A 22,026-nucleotide genomic window follows, 5' to 3' on the forward strand; every position below is an offset into this window, starting at 1 on the left:
AAGGAATATAAATATTTATCTAAATAAGGTTTCCATCCTTGGAAATGTTAATTTCCTTACACAGAAATTGTAGTAACAGTTGACAAAATTTTTACAGCTTATGTACGATACTAAGATGCTAATTCTTGAAGGTGTCTATTGAATTCAACTGTAGTTGCAATACTTTGCAGCTTTGGAAGTTTGTCAAAATTGTCTCATGCTCATGCCTATAGTCACTGGGCACTCTTGGAAAAGATCAAATTAGCCTTTATAGTTTTCAGTTTACTCTGATATTAAAACAGAATGAGAATAAACTATATAATTCATTGGGCGTGAAAGGACCTTTTCTAGTACTGCAGAAATTCATGTCAAAGTTGCCACTGGTTTTCTGTAGGACCAGGATTAAGTCCACTTGCTTTTTTTTTTTTTTAGTAGGTGGGTAATCATGTCCTACTACCCGCCCAAATTGAAATGTTATAGCATTTTTATACTTCAGAACTGGCCAGTTCAATTTTTATTTCCACTTAAAAAACATCATCAGAAACAGTGGTCACAGAACAGAAACTGGCTATGCATGTCAGTCTTGTTAGTATGCCAGCTTTTAGCCACTGTGCTAATCTGAAGTGCTGGGCAACACTTCACAGAGGCAGCTAATCATTATTAATTCCTTTAGAATTCATTGCAATAACATCAATCATGGTGAACTCATTCGGTATTAATATGGATGTAATGTAAAAATGAATAATGCACACAAGAGTTTTTATATTCCTGTTTTAGAAAAATAGTTATGAACAGTGTATTTCTCTTTCCATCATCAAATCAGAGCTACCGAGAGATTTTCTATCAATTACCTTCATCATCATTCCAGCTGAAATCTTGTCAGAGCAAACATATTTCAAAGGATTATATCCAACTCCATTACAGCATTCTTCGCTCTTTGGAATAAGTTCAGTCTCACAGCATTTTACTGGCACTTGGTCATTCGTTCTAACATGTGCTAGGGACTCACCACTGGAACCTGAGCAGCATATGGTATCTGACTTATTCACATACTCCTGTCCACAACAGAACATCCCTGAAACGAACAAACAAAAATTACATTGGAATATGAAAGGTAGGTAAATAAATAAAAAGATAGATAAGAAAGGAAAAAGCTCAGAATGCAATATATCTTTGCATAAAACCACCAGCAGCTGGAATTATGCAGATTTAGCTAAAGTGAGATTAAATTCAAACGTGAAGTGACTGAAGAAAGCATTCCAACTTCCAGACCAACTGAAAACAATCAAGAATTAGAGGAATAAACAGGGTCCCCTACAATCAACATTCAGCACGGCTGAACTTTAAGAACTTTGCTAGTTAATACCATACCGAGGTACCACACATGGCAGGTTGGAGACAGACTGTTGATGAAAATTTCCTGTAGAATGTAAAAACTGAGAAAGCTTCTCCATGTACTTTATACCCAGGACTCATTCATCCCCCCCTAGCACAGGCAGTGCTCCAACAGTACATCTTAGCATTCCAGAATTTATCATAGATATTACGTTTTAAATTAGGGGTTCATACTCAGTACATAGAACTGAATAGGTCCCTTGCCAAATACCCACAATGAAGCTTCAGTCACCCAATACAGAGAAATACTTTTTAAGAAGTTAATATCTAAATATAATTTGCATTTCTAGGGTGGAATTGATAAGCTGCCAAAAATAATTGCACTGTCTTTCTTCTGGTTTTCATAATTTTATTTCTAAATTAGAAGCTCATCATAGCCAGTGTAATTTTCCATATATTCACATGAATTATTCTGCAACTGTTAAATACCAGTGTTGAACCCCAGATCATCAAAAGAAAGGGGTAAATTTTAACTATGAACCAAATGCCACAAACCCCCCTATAACTGGCAATGAAATAAATATTACTACTAATTGAACTACAAAGCTATTACATGAAAAACAGGGCTGTGATATGCTCTTATATTTACAAAGTAGCTTACATTTGACAAGATTTTTGTCATAGGTAGACATTTAAAACATGTGCAAGAGTGACCACTTTTTTCACTGCCATTTATTGCAGCAAATCTATCTTAGAAAGTCATACCTAATGAAAATTAATCTTTAAAGGTATGATCCTGCTAAAGCTTTCAGAGCATTTCATTCCAATCACTGGAATGACTGAAAATGGTGATGTTACTTGCATACTTTATCTTTTTTCAGGGCTGGTTCTATTCACAGCAATCAAACTGTGACCATCAGCTCTCCAAGAGGTAAATATTTCCTCTTGTTCACGCCCTTTTTTCCAAATTGTCCTAGGATTCTACCAATTTTACACAGAGAATTAATGCAGAAAATGACTCAATTCAATACTAATAAGCAACTCAGACAGCCCCAAGGGACTTTTGACAGGCAAACTAAAATTTTGATAATGAACTGTTTTTCTATTGAAACAAACATGGCTGTATTCTTTCACTGCAAGCCTCATCTTTGTTTAACTGAATTAAATTTTTCAGCCAAGATTTCACTCACATAACAAGAAGTGACTCCCTTTCTAGTTTCTTTGGTAAACCATTACTTCTTTAATTATTATCAACCTTGTTCCAGTGTGATAAATTGCTAATTACTTAATACCCTAATCAGCGTTCATTCTTTGCACAGATAAACTGTGACAGCGCCATTAATTTAAATAGTAATTTCACTTAATGGCCAGAACGGCACACCAGATTTTTATGCAGCATTTTCTGAAGACTGCATCCATCACTGCAATATTCTGACATAAAGATGTCTGACGTGCACTAACTCACTTAGGGAGAGCAGATGTTGCAGAGCAGAGTTTGGTAGTAATTCCCAGAGTGCATCACTTCAGCATGAATGAGCTGCAAAGGCAGAGGTAGACAATCTTCTGAAACTGCATTGCATAGCCTCTGACCTTTCCTTAATTTATCACATGTAGCACTTGACTCCTGAACCTTGACACCTCAAATGTACAATTTTAAATATGCTCCAAGAAAAACAAAATAGGACCATACAATATTGATGGATTGATCTGCCTTCTAAAAATCACTTTATTCGATTGCTTAAGGATCCAGAAATTCCTACAAACCCTTGCTGAATTCAGCAAAATACTGAAATGCAAACTATTTATTTGTAAATCAGTTGGAATGTGTGTGTCATATTTTATATATTTATGTTTCATAGGCACATAATGCATTACAGCAAAAAGAAAATCCATGGGCTGGAAAAGACACTTTCTGCTAACAGTGATTTCTGTCAACAATTATTTCATGTTCATCCCCAGCAACTGAAAAAAATTATAAACATAGCTGAGTGATGAATTACTAATTTAGTAAATCTGCAAAACCAATGCTTTCAAAAGGGAAAAATGAGTATTAAAAGGCTTAGCCTTTGGAGCCAGAATAGAGGATCAACAAAACACAGAGCCAGGGTACATTGCAAACTACTCCAAAAATCCTTGGCTTACATATGGGTATTGCAACTATTACAGATCAGGAACCACAATGGTACAAAGCAGCATCTTTCATGAGTTTGGGCTGTCAGTATTGGGGCATTAAAAAAATAATAAAGAAAAAAAAAGAGAGAAAATCCATGAGTGGTTTTAGCTGACATTATCCTTTACAGCCAGAAATAGAGAAATTTGGATAATCACACTGCAGCAGTGGGGCTCAGGATGTGCATGTACATGGCACCACTGCCAGCCTTTGCCAGTAGATGTCTCTATGGTCACCCCACTAAATAAGGCCAATAAGGGGAGAAAAAGAAAACATAAGGAAATAGAAATTATTAAATAAAGAAAAAAGAAAAAAGTCACACGAGATGGACAAAACCTCTCATTTTGCAGGACAGACTCTCTGAAAAAGGTATACAATGGCAAATGAAAAAGTTCTATGATTCAAGCCTTTAACCCAACATTCACTGTAAACTTGGGTCTAGATTCAGCAGAAACACAGACTTTGAACTGGTGATGCAAAAAAAAAAAAAAAAAAAAGAGGTTGTACACAAGGCTTGCAGTTTTAGTGTTCATGTTTTCCTTCTATGATTTTTTTCAAGGCCCTGAGGCTCCCAAGCAAAAGCTTTAAATTGTCATTATATTTTTAACTATGGTACTCATTTCCAACTACAAAACAGAGCTTCAGAAGCAATTCAGCTTTTGCATAAAGCCATCCTGTTACCACTTTCCCTTCTAGACAATGAGCTCAGCTTTCCAATTACCATATTCTTGCAAAATTCTACTTATCCATTTGCTAATGGTAAGTAAATTATGGTTTTATGTAAGAGTATTTTTTCCATTAGAATCATTATAGTAATTGGGATAAGGACCAGGTAGATTTTGTGCCTGGCTTGTGCATTTTCATGATGTATTTAGCTAAGCTGAATTACTCTAAGAAATTAGGCAAAAATGTATTGAGCCTGATGTATATGATATGAGAAGAAACCACAATGTATTCTGTGCTTAACGGAAAAGAATAAGATCTCTTTTCAGCTGTGGCACTAATTCATCTTTCAAACCTGTATGTGTTCAGCTGTATGCTGGCTCACAGAAAACCTGTGAGCAATGAAAAAACCCACTGTTTTCTTTTTTAATAGCCAAAAATATGTCATACCAACCCATTCTTGAGAAAAATAGTGTAAATGATTGAGCGCTATAGGCTAAACACATTTTAAAAAGTGGGATATAAAGGTTTTTTTAAATACATATATTTAAGGGGAAAAAACCTGTTAAGAATACATATATACTGAAATGAAGAACATAACTTTCATCCCAAGATACCTGTATTACACTCCTACACAACTCATCTGCCCAGAGAGAGCAGTAAAAACATAAACGCTACCCCAGCAGTTCTGTTCCAACAGCATCTGTTAATTCACTCCATTTATAAAATACATATTGACAAAGACAACTGAACTGGGACCGGGGAGATTTGATTTGGTGTGAGAAAGTCAATTCAATGTGATTTTGTTAAAGGGCTCCTGCAGGCAAATAAAAGAGTTTAAGTAATAAAGTACATAAAGACATGTTTTATGAGCCAGCCCCGTCTTGTGGCAGCCACACAATGTGCGGCTATGCAAGAGGGCCTTGTTCAGAGCTGGTATTGCGAGCTCAGTGTAGACGCTGTAGATCAAGCACAATTAAGGATCACAGTGAGATGGAACTAAAATCAGGCAAGCAGTGCTGTTCACAGCATATGCTCCATGAGTCACCACTGGAAGGGAAGAATAATATGGAAACCACAGAAAGCATTGCACTGTTCTGATTAGCTCATTGTGACAGCACTGAATTGGGGTGCTTCTAATACCACAGCCACTGAAGGAACCAATGAATACAATAAATAAGCTGAAGACAGAGCTTATACTTTGGGAAAGGAGGAGTTCAAGCTTCAGATCTAGATTCCCAGATATATATTAAGATCTTTAGTTGCACAACTAAAGGCTTAGATTGGCATGCACCATCACTCTCGTCTTTGTACTCCAAGAAGAACTGAGTACTAAACCTTCATTATTTCTGTTCTGAAATCAGGCTCCCCTTTGTGTCCTAGTTTAGCAGGAGCGACCAGCTAACACTGTGTGTGGGTGATCAAAGCTGTGTATTCTACCCCCTCTATTCATTCCCCAAGGACAACAGACCATTAGCAGCAGCTGCCCAGGGAGTCATTAGCACCTTCACACCCAGCCTGAGGGGGTGTGGCTGCTAAGGGGCCATCAACGGTTCAACAATACCCCCTGCCTCCCAGAGTTAATCACCCATTGTGTGAGTCCCTGCCCAGGGGGAGGGACTGGGTGCTCCCTGAGGGTACATAAGTGGTGGGTAAGAAGAACTTGGTAATTTCTTGTCGGATCCAGAGGAGCAGCAGGACCTCAACAGGAGGAGACCACCACTCTCAAACAGACTGCAGCGATCACCTGCACCAACAAATTTCTTACTTCTTTTTGCTTTGCACTTGGGGGAACCACACAGGTCTCAGCACAAGGGCAAACAAACCCCCTTGGGTTTGTGCCCCAGGACACTGGCTTATACTGCTGGATTTTGTGAGTTGAAAGGAATTTCCCTTTGTGTCAGTGTATTTATTGTAATATTATTATTAAATTTTAGCTCTGATTTATAATCTCTCTCGTGGTGAGTTCATTTCCCCTGCTGGTTCACCTTTAAACCAGCACACTTTGACACTGCAGTAGTTTCTGAAGTCTTTTCATCAGGCTGAGAAAGACTAAGGCTGATGGTGTATAATTTGTTTAATAACTGTGGAAAGAACAGATACGTGAAAATACCTGAATAGGTTTTGCAATAACACCTCTAATCGCTGTCATCAGCTAGTCACAGATTGTTCTGTGGGGAAGTAGGGTTCAGATTGTACCTCTTAGTGTGGAGTAATTTCCTACTGTGTGCAAGAGAGCAATGGGACACATCAGATGAGCCAGTGAGTATTGCTAAAGATTAATTTTGGTAATTTTAAACTACAGCAGGTTTACTCCTGTGTGTGGGATGAACACAAGGGAGGGACAGACCACCAAGCAGACAGTATGACAATCTTCTGTTTCCAGGTGACTAATCCTGCATTTCCAGAGCAAATGGAAAATCCCTGCACTGGGATGCATGGTTGCACAAGGTGGCCAGCCTAACCTCTGCTCTACTCATTGGAAAGGGACCGGTCTTACTTCTTGACTTGGATAAGAAAAGATCATGCTCTCCTTTTGAATTTTCTGGTTTCTCTAGACCCTGCAGCTTTTGGACAAAGCAAAAAGGGTTACTGAAAGCATTTTGCAGTATAGCAGAACAGGCAAATAAAGTGCAACCACTTTTTAACAAATTGGCATACACACTTTAAATCTGAGTGTGTCACTTCTGCATGGTTAGTGTCACAAGAGATTTAGAAAGATGAAGACCTTCATTTCTTGAAGACTTATTACTTACCTGTGTGAGGTCTATATGCAGTCCCTTCTTTTTCATCACCACAACAGACTGAGTCCATGCTTACGACTCTTCCACCACAGCACTGTTGATTGAAACTGTCATGGAGGGATCCACCACAGCATATTTGATTGCCCGAGGTGGAGTAAGGCATTCCCTGGCAGCAAGAGTCACCAATTCCAACTGAAACTCTGTTTTCCTCTTTGTTAGGGCAGCATACTTCTCCTGACAATTTAAGAATACAATTTGAGATTTTATCCATTCATAGCTTGTGAAGTTCCTGAGCGGTTTTCATCAGACAGCAGCAAGTCCAGATTCACACAGCTTCATGTACAGAATGTTCCACATGAAAGCATGGAATCACTCAGTACTTTAGAATGCTATAAAATATTATATTTATTTGTAATAAAGATTAAAGAAACATGCATTCATTAATTCATGACCAAGACTCTGTAAGATATCAACATGCAAATATGGCAGAGACATCTGTGCATATGATTATACAGCTGAAAACCTTTTGCAATTGCAGCTTCATAGTAGAGAAAGCTCATTCTTGCTGTATTTGGTAGAACAATCAGCCCACTTATTCTCAGCAAAAAATTTCCTTGTGTCCTTCAAAATCATTCCAAACTTGTGAGGGACTTATTGACGATGCTTAAAGAGTTTTTCAGTGTCGCTCAGGATCATCTCACAATGAATTTAAGGATTAAACTCACTTAAACACCACCATCACAATTGGTGGGCTGGGCTTCTACTTAAGCAAAAGCATCAGCTTTTGCAGGAAAAGACCTTAGGATATGACTTCCAGTGAGACTGACAGTATAATGGTGGGGTGGGCTGGGATAAACTCTGTGCAACGAACAGAGTGGATATTGCTATAAAGGATACAAAAATTATGGTAAATGGCAATAATTTTCATTCACTAGTGTCTGCACTTCATCTGATCAAGTGTTCCAAAAGTCACATTTTCATATTATCTTTTTGTGTTGCAATGTTTTCTGTGGCTCAAATCTCATTTGGAAGTAGTAGTGGGGGTTTTCTTGTTATTGAAGATGGGTAGTAGAGTTGATTACAGTATTCTGATTCCTATTTGTTCATCAAAGAAATGTGTTTTGGTTTTCAGAACTCACCTTTCTCATTTAAAGCAATACCTCCAGTCCATTTCTTATGAAGGTTGGGAATTAAAGACAGAGAGCTCTAAACCCAATGCAGCTTTGCTCAGAAATAAGCACGTGATGTGATTGTAACAGATGAGGGAGAACAGTGTTTTCCTTTCTCCCCACATTCCTTGTGTCTGGGTGGTAGTAACATTATTTGCTCTGCCTCCCATCTTAGTTATGGGATGGATGTTTGCACTTCTTTGCGCACTACTGTTTCAGAAATTGAGATTCTGCTTTCCTAATTTGTAATCTTCATGCCTTCAGCCCAGTGTGCTTCAACACATCTTGAGCTATCGAGCTGGCCAAACAACATCTGGGAAATATGTATTCTTAGAGAGTTTCCTGTATAAATAACTTTATCAAATAAAGTCGATAATAAAAAAGGGATGAGAACAAATTTTTAGAGTGTAATAGATATAATCTGTCTAGATGCTTCATCATAGTTTCCTGCATTCTTTGGAATCTAATTTAGTTGCTACACAGAGAAAGTATTAAAACACAGAATGTAGCTTACATCTATTGGAAATAAAACTATTTTTTTTAAAGAACTATTAGACATAAGACACAAAGGATCAGTAACCTTCTCATTAACCTCTCAAAATGGGATCTATTCCAAGCTAGGCTTGAAAATGTTCTCTCTCTGAAAACTACTATGCAGTCTTAGCAGTTAATTGTTATCCTTATCGAAGAATGACCCACATTAACATTTAGCTTGAGGATATTAGCATACTTATAAAAATAAAAAAGAAAAAAGTGACCAGCAGTGTTCATGTTGCGGCCCTTTAGAGTACAGAAAAATAACGCAGCAAGTATACTCAGGGAAAAAATTGTTAAAAATCATGTTCAAACATTGACTGTTTCATGCTTGTGGACTGCTGACTGAACAAGAACCACTTTCAGACATAAGACATTTTCTTTCACAGTGCTTTTCTTTCTTGATGTAAACAACATTAAGCCAGTTAACACAGACCACTGGATAGGGACAGAGGTCACAGTATAATCTCTCCATTTCAGTACATTGAGATTAATGAGGTCAGCAAAAGACTCTTCTCTGGTTCTTCCATGTGATAGTATTTTTCTGATGACATCATGGAAGGCATTCTAATATTGTGATATATGAATTACTTTTCAAAAGATCAGAACTTTGGATGTGCTGAATGTGTTGGCAAAATTTCAAGCATTTCTGAGCCTAGGGAATGTGTGCCAGCTCATGAGTAATAGAAGCATTTTAGCTCCTGACCTGACAATTGCCTACAAAGAGGTGTACACTCTGAACACTGCTCCATGAAAGGGATCTCTCCTCCTTTTTCCTCCCCTCTCCCTGTCAACAACAACCCACCAACAAAATGGAAAACCAAACTCTGTACAGTAACACAAAAGCACTGTTTTGGCAAACTTCCCAAACAGCTCTGAGAATAAGAAAAGGATAAATTTCCATCAAAGTTAAAACACATGGGATGTATACTTTGATCTGTAACATTATTGTAAACAAAGAGTAGACAATGTAGAAACAAGTAGAAGTGGTGTAATCTATAATATCAACACCAAATGCTAAGAATTGCCCCACAGAAGAAATGGCTATGGAAAATCATGGGGGGTCAAGTCAAGCAGAGAACTGAACTGCACCACTAAATTGCCTGATGGTGTTCCTATTAAGCAGAACTGCCCTCCCCATTATGGAGCACTTATTGCAATTAAGTATAGTTTGGCATAAATTAGTTCTCTGGGAAATGACCCAATCATGAGATTTCATCAATTAAGCCTTTCTTGTATAAAGAGTGTGTACTGTGTTTAGAAGACCAAGTAAGTGCAATTTTCTTTGCTTATCCCACTGAACTCAAGTCTCGAAGACTTCTAGAAATCTTGATAAATCCTGTTTATTGCTACTTTTTTATTCTCCTTGGTTTTATAAATATATCAACTTTGATGTTTCATTCAAGCAGTGGAAAGGAGCTGTGTCTTACCTACTAAAACTCTAGTGTAATAACCACCACAGCACTGATGTTTCGGTTGCACAGCATGTATCTGACCACCACAGCAAACCCCTGGTGAATTAAGAATAAATGGAATGTACTTGTCCTCGCAGCACTGGAAGCCAGGTTTATTGTCGTGCAGAATCCCATTACAACATACCTAGAAATAGTTTAAAAAAATAAAAATCACTAAGGCAATATCTGTTAAACAGAATATGATGTGTTGTCTAGCAAAAGAACGTACATGAAAACATGTACAACACTTCCTAGCAAGGACACTAATATGACTGCAGTTAAATAAAATGTAATTTGGCTAAAATTCCGTGCCCTCTAGCATTATCAGACTTCAATAAACTACTGTGTATCTGACAGAATGCTGTTATTCTGTGGCCTTCAACCACACTGCACCTTAATAAAATAGTCTATTAATATGAATCATCTTCATGTGCCTTGCAGGCTGTTTGAGTCTCTCTATTGGAGTAGATTGCAACACATGGATATAATCTACCTTCATCTTATCCTTTTCTTTTCTTCCCAATTCTTGTTTATTTATTTATTCATTCATTTATCACGAAACACATCATCTGAAACCCTTACAACTGAAAAACATTACTTTCCAATATAAGCTCTTGGGTTTTCTTTCACATAAAAATAAGTGGAATTTTCTTCCTATAGCATATGATCACTTATTTATGACCCTAGTTCTTCATACAATGTGATTTAAAGAGAATAGTATGCATATAAGGATTTTTTTCCAAAATAAAATTTATATGGAAATGAATTTTGAAAAGGCCTTGTAACTATGGATTTCTTTTTAGGTCCTGTTGAGAAAATTATACACTTCAACAATAAAATAATTATTTGCACACTTAGTCCTGTCCATGGAGAGGCACATTGTACCCACAGCAAATCTCATGCACTGTCAATAGAATAACTGCAAAAATGGTAAACTTGGAACCTACAGTCAGGGCAACTTATATCACCCTCTTGCAGCTAGACATGAAATGGAGATGGCAGTAGAGCACAGATGTTAGGGCAGAGTTGCTCCTTTGTTTTCTTTTGACATGGAGCACTTCCACCACTGACTTTAACCATGTTCTAAATCAAGTTATCCTAGCAGGAAAGAAAGAAAGTGCTCCTCTGAAAGATCTTTTGTTTACCAAGGTACTATAACCATTAGCTGACAAGAAGCTTTTTAAAATGTGTACTACGAGGCTCAGAACATCTACTTTGTATTACAATTATAATGTTAACAAAAAAACCCCATAGAAAACTATTATCTTTAAATCATAAATAAATTCTCTTTTACTTCGGAAAGGTGATGCTTTGTTTTGTATGCTTTTGAATGGCCTTTACTCCATCATGCTTGGGACTGTTAAGTTAGATTCTGAAGCTACAATTCCTAATATGTAAACAATATGTTACCCAAAATTAATATGAGGTAGTACAGAAGGGGTTACTATTTCCTCATTATAGTTTTAGGTTTTATAACCTCACATGCTTTGAACTATCAAGCTTTTTTTCTGGTTTTCCGGGGCACTTCTCCCATTCAGCATCTGTTTTAGACTACCAATGGAGCTAAATTTTGTCATTTTCTGTTGAGGAATTTTGAGTCGCTGGAGGTCTATTATATTATTTTGCTGTCCACTTTGTCACTGATAATATAATCCAATCTTTGAATTTAATTAACCTACTGTTCTTTCTTCCAGATCATTAGTTAAGATGTCAAAAAAACTCTACTTTACACCTCTTCTCTGCTTCCTAGCTTTTGGATATTTGGTAATGACTGGCATGCACTCCTGGCTGAGATTTTCTTAATTTACAATTGGCTGCAAAGAAACCTAGAAGTTTACCTAGTCTCTCTGTATTTCCAAGTAATTTAAAAGCATTCTTTAAAATATAAAATCAAGTACTGTTCTGCCACTTCCCTCAGAATAGATCATATTTAGCCAAAATTCATGACACTCATAAAAACATCCATCTGTCTTGTCCTTTCTACTGCAATCTGAGCTTGAGACACCAGTCAGTAAATTCTGTACTCAGCTATGTGAAAGCAGGCCAAATACATGTTCCTCATGCATTCTTGGCCCCAATTTGTGTGACCCCTGGGATTGTGTCTTCCTCTGTGATCTGTCTAGCCCAATATCTACTCTTCTTTCCATGGATTTCATTGTCATCCCTGTGCTGTTACATTCTTTTCAGTTATGCGGACCACTTAAATTTCACCTGAACACAGTCTTTTCATCTTTCAGATGAAAAAAGCTACACATCTTTCACCTTATTCAGGCTCAAATGCTTGAACAGTCATTTTAATTTCCATGTGATGCTTCCAGTTTTAAGAAATGCCCTTCCTCTTGTGAATCTTCAGTAGAAACACCTGCTCTGCATGTTTCACATCAACACTGGGAGGGCCATTTTAGTACTAACATTACAGCATTCAGTTCGGAACATTATCTGTGAGATTGTATTATTACTGATGTCTCTCCTTTCCCTCCTCAATTCCTTCAAAAAATCCCCAGTTGAATACTCAGGTGTGTTACAGTTGTTTCAACAGCTACTTTTCCTTGTTAAAAATTGTTTAAGATCCTCAGTATTCTCAATAACCTAAAGACAGTTTTCAATGAGGTGTCCACTCTGAAAACACATTCAGACTCTAAACCGGCTCTACTGGTTGATACATTTGGTGCTATTATTAGGTAGTTCCATAATATCCTCTGTAGTCAGCTGTAAATTGTTAAATAACACTTTTTTGGCAGTCCTCTAGAGATAGTTTCTATTTGCATTGATATTCAGCCCAAGGATTCTGCATTATCAATCCATAAAATAAAATGCATTCAAGTAATGCTAAAATTATGTCATCGATAAAGAAGAAAAGCAGATGGATTGAAAGTTATAGTGGCAAAAGGTTATTATTATCTCATCCTATTACATCTAAAGGTGACAGGCCCAACTGGATGGTGCTATTAGATACATGAAAGCAGAAGCCTTGTAGTGAACATACACAGTGCCACCAACATTTTAGGCAGGTCAGAGATCTCACTCTCGTACAGAGGTTTGAAAGCTCAACATATGCTTGGTAACCAAAAGGTCTTTACTACCTATGGAGATGATAAAAGATGTTCACCCTGAGATGTCATGGGAGCCCTTAAAAATATTAGTAGACCAACTTAGTCACAAATCAGTCCTGTAGTTATCGTTCCACTCAAGCCCAAGAGGGACTGTGATCCAGGAGCACAGGAACTGGGAAGGGTTGGGCACAAAGAAAGGCTTATTGCCATACCTGAGAAAGGCACAGTCAGCCCTGACACCAGCACAGGAACTAGATATCAAATCTGGCAGGCAGAATTACACAATATTTTAATGATTTTTAAAAATAATCCACGCTTATCTATGCAAGAGTCTTTTTAATTACAATTGTGTCATCCCTGATCCTTCTGCTTGCTGAAGACTTCACTGAAGGATATTATTTGGCCTTATGGATGCATGCCAGTTGAGCTAAGACTGATTCACTCAAATAAACAGATGTGCTAGGCAGCCATGTTTATCCTTCTTGTCAAACACTTGCTGCCAGAGCCACTTTGTGAAATAGCAATTCACAAAACACTCTCAGGAATTCCTATTAGCTACAGGAGTTCATTAAAAATTTCTGCCTGTGGAGCAAACACCAGAGTAATGATTGACCCATCATGTTCTCATGTGAGAGGGAATATTTTAAATTAGCAAGGCTCATTCTTTTTTTAGTCAAATTATGTCTGAATCTATATAGACACCCTTTTTAGCTAAGTATTCTTACTCATCCGTTTATTTTCTCAAACTGTTGTTCTCTTGGGGTAATTGATGCAGCCTTAGTTTTAAAAATCCTTGAGTGGAAATCACTGTTATTCTATTACAAATCACTAAATATTATCTTCCTTAAATGACTTTTATTTCCTGTCTTCCAGGTGTGTTACAACAAGAACTGCAAACTTTTTAAAGATCCTCTAAGCCTGAAAGAACTTGAAAAGAATTTGCATGATATTGCTGATATTAATAGTCAGTTTTACATAACTACTGATGGAATACCCTTCACCAGTGTCAATTTTCGCTTCTGAAAATTGTGCTTTTGAGGCTAGCAAGCCTTCTTTTTGCTCCTCCTGTCCTGAAAAACAAGAGTCCTGATGTTTTTAACAAACTGCAAGCTAATTATAATGAGTAAAGGGGTAAGGCTTTACTGCCAGTAATGTCAGTTATATTTGACTAGTTCATTAACTGCAGATTTATACAGCTTGTTGCAACTGAAAATAAAAGTGCTGAAGCTGTATTAACATTTTCAGTCAGGATCCTTTTAACTGTTGATGTTTGTACTCATGATGCAAAGTGTACAGAAATTATTAGCCTTTATGCTACTATTTTAATTACATTTTTACTGTACCTGTCTCATTGTATTCAGAGTTCGCCTCAGGATGCCAGTAACAACAGAACAGTTTGGCAGCTACACGGATAATACAGCAATGCTTTCCCCATTGATACTGAAATCATGCTCCCCAATGGGCAAAGCTCGGGCACATTCCCTTGTTTATTGAAGTACCTCTGCAGCTCTCATGGTATGTGCTCTGTAAGCTGATGTCTTTTTTGATATTTCAAATACAGGTAGAGTTATGGATCATATCATACTGAAAATAGTTAGAAAAAGACTGACAATTCTGGCATTTTGTGAATACCCAAGCAGCACAGGTTTGTTACTGTAAAAGGTATACAGGACACAGGGACAACTCCTGGCAGTTGACAAAATTCAACATCAGTGTGTATTCTCAGATTTCCACAAAAATACACACACAAAAATCTTTCTAAATTCTTTCTGTGCTCAAGAAATAAACCCATCCAAGTCTGATTAAACATGAGGGTGAGGATACCAGGCACACCAATGTGTTAGCTGTAGTTAAAATAACAGATTTCTAACACTGAAGCAGAAAACTGGATAACAACTAAAAAGAAGAAGTAGGGATCTGATGCAAAGATTATTTAGGATGGCAGGAATCCTGGTCTTCATTGGGCTTAACATCAGGCCTGCGTGAGCCCATGAATGGGCATGTACACATGCCCCTTGTAGTGAAAAGGTCATTTGCTCTTTTAGAGATTCCCAAGAAAGCTCTGAGCAAGCTGGTTTATTTGCATGGTACAGTGCTAAGCAGAGATACTAACCTGGATCCCAAATGCAGAACACACAGCACAGCAGCCTTGCACCTGGGCTTTTTCATACTGCCTGTCTGATGCAGCTGTGTTCCTTAGCTGGACCCAACTCCGCCAGTGTTAGCTGAAGAGTGGCTGCATCCCACTCTGCTGCACACTGAAAATACACCCTTCTATTTCTTTTACTGAAACACTTTGGTTTCTATAGATGGAATGGATTGTATTTTGGCAATCTCTTATGTAGCTGACTTAGAACTAACCCCACTTTTTCTGCAGTGCCTTACAATAGCAAGCTGATGATTCTAAATGTAATCCATAAATCCATAAAGACAGATTAATAAATAACCAAAGACACATCTCCAAATAATTTTTGTATGAAAGGTCTAGTTTTCCTCTCACTTTACACTCAAAAATTCAAGAAAATTGTAAGAGGAAATTAGATCCACTTTTTATCTTGTATACAAGGTGCAATAAGTGACCTGAGCAAAAGTGAGAACTCCACAACATATTTATCTACCAGAACTATATATATACAACTGCTTTCTTTTCCTCACCAGTCTATCATCAAATGAACAAAAAACTTGTTTATTATTCAGGATCTGAACATTACTTAAGCTGCTCAGCATTTAATTCTCAGTGGCATCTCTTTGCATTTGGCTGTACAATTAATGCATGGTGAATAGAACAGGCTGGATGGAATCCTGAGTAACTGATTCATTGGAAGGTGTGCCTGACCATGGCCTGGGAGTTGGAACTAAACAGTCCTCAAAGTATCTCCCAAACCAAACCATTACATGGTTCTATGAAGTGCAGCTGGCACTGTGTCCTAGCTCAGCAGGTAGGACCAGCTATCACTGTGTGTGGGTGATCAAAACTGTGTATTCTACCCCCTCTATTCATTCCCCAAGGACAATGGGCCATTAGCAGCAGCTGCCCAGGGAGTCATTAGCAGCTTCACACCCAGCCTGAGGGGGTGTGGCTGCTAAGGGGCCATCAACAGTTCAATAATACCCCCTGGCTCCCAGAGTTAATCATCCATTGTGTGAGTTCCCGCCCAGGGGGAGGGACTGGGTGCTCCCTGAGGGTACATAAGTGGTGGGTAAGACCTCAGGAAGAACTTGTCGGATCCAGAGGAACAGCAGAACCTCGACAGGAGGAGATCACCACTCTCGACCAGACTACAGCCATCGCCTGCACCAACAGATTTCTCACTTCTTTTTGCTTTGGACTTGGGGGGAACCACACAGGTCTCAGCACAAGGGCAAACAAACCCTTTGGGTTTGTGCCCCAGGACACTGGGTTATACTGCTGGGTTTTGTGAGTTGAAAGCAATTTCTCTTTGTGTCAGTGTATTTATTGTAATATTATTATTAAATTTTAGTCTCTGACTTATAATCTCTCTCGTGGTGAGTTCACTTCCCCTGCTGGTTCACTTTTAAACCAGCACACACTGTGATAAGAGGCTTTCTTCAGGATAAGTGTACACTGCTCAGTGTTGCTTTCCTTCACTTCTGTCCAGAAGAGTATCAAATCCAAGGACCAAAAATTCCAGCATAAAGGCTTTAGTATTATCACTGGCACAGACTGACAGTGAATTCGATATACATGTGAGAGAGGACTGCAAGGTCTTATGCCATCCCTGCCATGGGCTCCAGTTTAAAAGGAAAATGGATGCACCAAGAGCTCTGTAAATGATTTTTAAAGGTATTTTGGATGGCTAGTTCAGATACATACAGAAAATTTTAATGAATTCACCCACAAAAATTACCCCCATGTCATTTTATTCACGAGTGCTACTTTTTCCTGTGGACCTTCAAATCATTTATTATATATCCATTATTTAACAAGTAGCACACACTTGTAACCTCAGTCTCTGAGAATACAGAGAGACCATTAGAATAAAGTAATGCAAAATTAATTAGAAAAAATTAGAAAGTCAGGAAGCTATAAAAATAAATTAATGCTCTAAGTTACCATAAATGTACAAAGGCTGAAAAAATAAAAGTGAAGCAGAAAACTTTGAAAACTAATATAATACAAATTTAATTCATGCACATGCCAAGATCTGTTAAAAGTCTACCATGCCAAAAACCTGAAATAAATAATTTTACCTTGTAGAACAACGGGCTGCCCATAATTCACTTGCAAGATTTCAGAAATACTTATGTTCAGTATAGTATTGCTTTCAAGGGAATTCAAAAGCTAAAGCTGTGTTGGCTGGAATAATTTATATTTTGTTTTGAGCCCCTCAAATAACTCACTCCCTTAATTACTGTCTTGTCTGACAGGGAATCTTGTGAATACATATTGTTTGCTTTAGTCACAGAACATGTGACGATGTCTTTGACAAATAGAGACACTATTTCATGACATTAAATCTTACTTTCAAACTAAGAGTTTTCTACCTCATTTGTCAATAAAAACCATTACAGACTCCTACGATGCTATTGATTCTACTCCTAAACAGGAACTCATATGAAGATTAACCTGAAAATAGCCATAATTTAAAAATACATCTGACAAATCACAATAGATCCAATTCAGAGTTGCTCATCATTGTCGTGTAACAGCTGCCCATTTGTAGCTGAATCAAAATAGATTTTCTCTACTAAACAATCTGGTCATTAACCATTTAGGCAAGAAAAAATTTAAGTGGGGACAAAAATCCCCAACAACTCATGTTAATGGCCCCTATTTACCATGAAGGATTTGAGGAACAATTCCTCACACAGAGGGAAGCTTTATAGTGTTGCTAGTGTTTTCAAATTTTGCATAATACTAGAAATTTCCTGTGGCCTTTAAGTGGTCTAATGCAATCGCTTTATGCCAAAGGACCATATGAACTATGAGTTTGTGCCACAGAGATATCTGAATGAATACTTAGCTGACAGAGCATCATCTCCTCTAGTAGTTTTCAGTGTGTGATCTATGGCATGCAGCTGAGCAAAACTGATTGAATCATAGAATCATACAAAGTCCTGAGTTGGAAGGAACCCCCAAGGTTCACTGAGTCCACCTCCTGGCCTTGCACAGAACAAGCCCAAAAATCACACCAGGTGCCTGAGAGTATTGCCCAAATGCTCCTTGAACTCTGCCAGGATTGGTGCTGTGACCACTTCCCTGGGGAGCCTGTCCCAGTGCCCAATTACCCTTTGGGTGAAGCCTTTTCCTAACATCCAGCCTAAACCTCCCCTGGCACAGTTTCATGCCATTCCTATCACTAATCACCAGAGAACAGATCAGCACCTTTAGGCTGCCAAGGCATTGTTGACTCATATTCACTTGTCATTGACCAGAACCCCATGATGCTGCTTTCCAGCATCTCCCTGCCCAGTCTGTACATCCAGGGTTGCCCCATCCTTGGAGCAGAATCCAGTACGTGCCTCTCTGCCTTCACAGGAGTCAACAGCTCCTCCCAATTCACTAACAACTATCCCAAATAGATGCAAAAATACATACAGAGTTTATATAGCCACCATGCAATTTGTCACAATGGGCTGGTAGTGACATTCCTCCAACTTCCATTATATGTGGTTTGTGAGATTTACATTGGATCACACATAGCCTGAATTCTTGTGATGAACATCTGCACTACACACATGGAGCAAAGCTTTCTGAAGGGAAGAAACTTCAGATGCATGCTTGTGAAGTGAGGTGGTCCACATACTCATTGGGAATCTGAAGTCCCCACCCAGAGTTGGAGTATATTTGAAGGGTTTTTGAAACACAGGTTCTGGCTTAGCTTCCTGTGCAAGGAATTTAGTCCATATATTAAAATGACTTCTACTCTTAGTCAGCAAGTAATAAACAAAAAAAAATCGGGGGATTCACTTCAAAACTGCACCAAATCCAAGTGTTAATGAACACATTCATAAATGCTAACCAAATCATTTCTTCTGAAAGGAGAAAGAAGGTCAACAACTCACACACACACATCTATCCCCATACTGAGGTCAAACATCCATATTTGATTTTAAAAAGTTTCAAGATACGTATCAGAGCCTTGACTTTAAAATATCAAAAGAAGCAAAATCCTCCACTCCCTTTCCTCTGATAACTGAAGAGGTTTGGTTTTACACTGTATTCCTAAAAGTATTATTTTTCATTACATAGGTAACTTAAGAATATACATGTACCTTCGACTCTGGATGATAACACACTTTTCCACAGACATTTTCATGCTTTTTACATTCTAATGACATGCACATTATATTACTTTTGCTGCTCCTTGGAGTCTTTGATGGGGTACACTTCTGCCACGCTTTACGTAAAAGTTCATATCCCAGGATAATGCCATTTGGCTGTCCTGGTGATGCCCAGTTGATTTGAAGAGATCTACAATAAGAAAATCAACATCTGTTAATTTTTTTTTAAGTATTTATGCCTCTATTTAATGCTACTCACATTAAATGATTACCATTCGGTAGTACTATTTTACACTAGTTCACGTGGAATGAAACATTTTGAAGTGTCTAAAATGTTCTTCTGCATAATGAATTTCACAGATACTTTAATAATAAGAGGTTTAAATTTTTTTTAAAAGTGCCAATATGTGCTAATACTCCATGAAAACAGATCACACATGCAATCAGAGTCCTTAGAAGTTGCTCTTCAAGAGGTATCTCATTCCTACTTTTGGAAACTCATGTGTAATAAACTTTCTAGCATTTTGCTCATTTCATTTCAGTGGTTGGAGAGAGGATGCACTATGCCTTTCCTGGTGCAATAGCAAAGGTGTACATGAACTATTGTTGGGACTGGTGTGACTGTTTCATTCTTAGATGGTAAAGAATGGGCAGTGAGGAGAGCAAAAGACCATCTCATTCCCTCTGTGCTGTTGCCAGTGCAGCTTACTCACATTGTGCTCAGTCACCACTTAGAACAGGTTTGTACTCATCATGTCTTTTCCTTGCTTCCAAAATTAATGTATGATGCTTTGAGATGTATTCTTCAGTATAGAATTAAAAAATATAATAACTCACTGCATCATCAGTAGGCACTAGTTCCCTTCTGTGCTTAAATATTTCCATTAATATAAAATTGGAAGTAAAAAATGGAAGTGTTTATCACAACTAAGACACAAGAGTTGTGATTGAGTGCAAAACATGACTGCAGCAGCCCACAGACTGTCTGTATAACAAAATCCTGTTGTTGTTTCAGGTTTAATATCAGACCACCACCAGTTTAAGAAAGAAAATATCTTAAGGAATATTGTTAAATCATGTTAAACTGCAGCATGCCTATCACTACTAAAAATGTGTAGTTATTTGCTCCAACTACGCACTTAGCATTACAATAATTTTTTTTTTAATCAAAAAGGGACATTTGAAACAAAAGTACAAATTTTACATCACCATGGAATGTTGCATAAGACACAAATTTCTTTCACTGTGACTCTCTTTTGGTGGGAAGAAGGCAATCCCAATGCCACACGTAGATCAATAGGAGGGCTGACAACATTGCATAGTAAATACTTAGGATCCAAGTACCTCTTTAATCTCCATGTCCCAATTACATAGCCACTGTCAAGATGCCAGTGACATCAGAAATTAGCATTAATTTAAAGTGAAAATGCTTCACTGAAACAGCAGCTGCTGAGATAAACTTTGACATCTTAACAGAATAAAAATAAGTTAACTATTATTTCACTTCCTTGAGGTATAAACAGAGGAATACACACAGCAATAAGCCTTTGCAGGACAGGAATTAATGTCACCTATGAGGGAATAAATTCATAGATGAGTTGTAGAGTCACCATTATCATTCCAAGGGCTTCATCTGAACTATAGATTTAATTCCATATTCCATCCAACGCTATTTTGTGTTCTCTACATATTCTAACACATACACATGAGCACATACTTGCACAAATACACTCATGTACATTTAAATAATGTTACAAGACCTAACTTAAAAATGTAAAAGCAGGAAAATACCTTGTACAAACTTCAGGGGGAAAAAGATAGAAAGGAAAGAGAAGGAAGGGTAGTACTTTAACCTTTATAAATGCCATTGTAACTCTCTCCTGGTCTTTGTGCAGAATAGATCACAGGAGCAAAGAAAGCATACTCTCATATTTTTGAATGATTTGCTGTCTGCAAGTTTCATTCAGATCCTCAAGAGTATATTTTCAAAGTATTGTGCCAGTTTTTTGCAGTTTTTCAAGTTATATTTCTCTCTAACATAATTTCAAATTAGGCCTAACGATTAATGTAATGATTTTGCCTTTTCTGCTGAGCTCAGCATGTATTTCTTTCCTTTAAGAAACACTCACTTTATTATTATTCAGTTGATAGATATACATTTGGGGTGGACATAGCCTGATACTGTGCAAAACTGCAGCTACACAAGAGCATTGTGTGGCACGGGAGTTCACAGACCAATGCCATCAAAAAGGTAAAACTCTGTATGGCTTTCCAATAGTGACTCACAGATAAGCAGACTCCTTCACAATTTTACAGATGTTTCAGGTATATCTACAGCTTCTGGTGTTTGCCACCACCATGGCAAACTGTGGCAATAAAGAAAGAACACTGCATAGCTCAGTTTAAAAAAGAACAGTAGGGTTTTCATGGAACTGCAGAGGCTTTTTTGACACCTCCAATACAAAGAAAAATCATGTATGATACAGCTGCAGAAACACAGGGCAGAGCCTGTCCACGCTCTCCTTCTATTCATCTCCCAGTCACTTCCTGTCAGATAAAGCAGAGTTGTGTTTATGCTGGGAAATCTCCACAGCCTGAGCTACAAAAGCAGATGCAGAAATTGTAGGCACAGACAAATGAACACTACCTTGCATGTGGAGTATAACCCTTGCCTGCCCA

The 22,026-nt window shown here is 37.8% G+C and overlaps 1 protein-coding gene across 1 annotated transcript in view; it reads right to left on the reverse strand.

The window, feature by feature from the left end:
- Positions 1-22,026, reverse strand: part of USH2A (usherin) — a 387,863-nt gene that overhangs the window by 81,835 nt on the left and 284,002 nt on the right. Inside the window, exons 48-51 of the mRNA XM_071578650.1 lie at positions 19,339-19,537; positions 10,025-10,193; positions 6,904-7,125; positions 831-1,054 (exon numbers count right to left, since the gene is read on the reverse strand). Coding sequence (XP_071434751.1) covers positions 831-1,054; positions 6,904-7,125; positions 10,025-10,193; positions 19,339-19,537 — 814 coding nt within the window. The remainder of the gene's footprint in view (positions 1-830; positions 1,055-6,903; positions 7,126-10,024; positions 10,194-19,338; positions 19,538-22,026) is intronic.

This window comes from Pithys albifrons, chromosome 2 (assembly GCF_047495875.1).
Source record: "Pithys albifrons albifrons isolate INPA30051 chromosome 2, PitAlb_v1, whole genome shotgun sequence".
Lineage (NCBI taxonomy): Eukaryota > Metazoa > Chordata > Aves > Passeriformes > Thamnophilidae > Pithys > Pithys albifrons.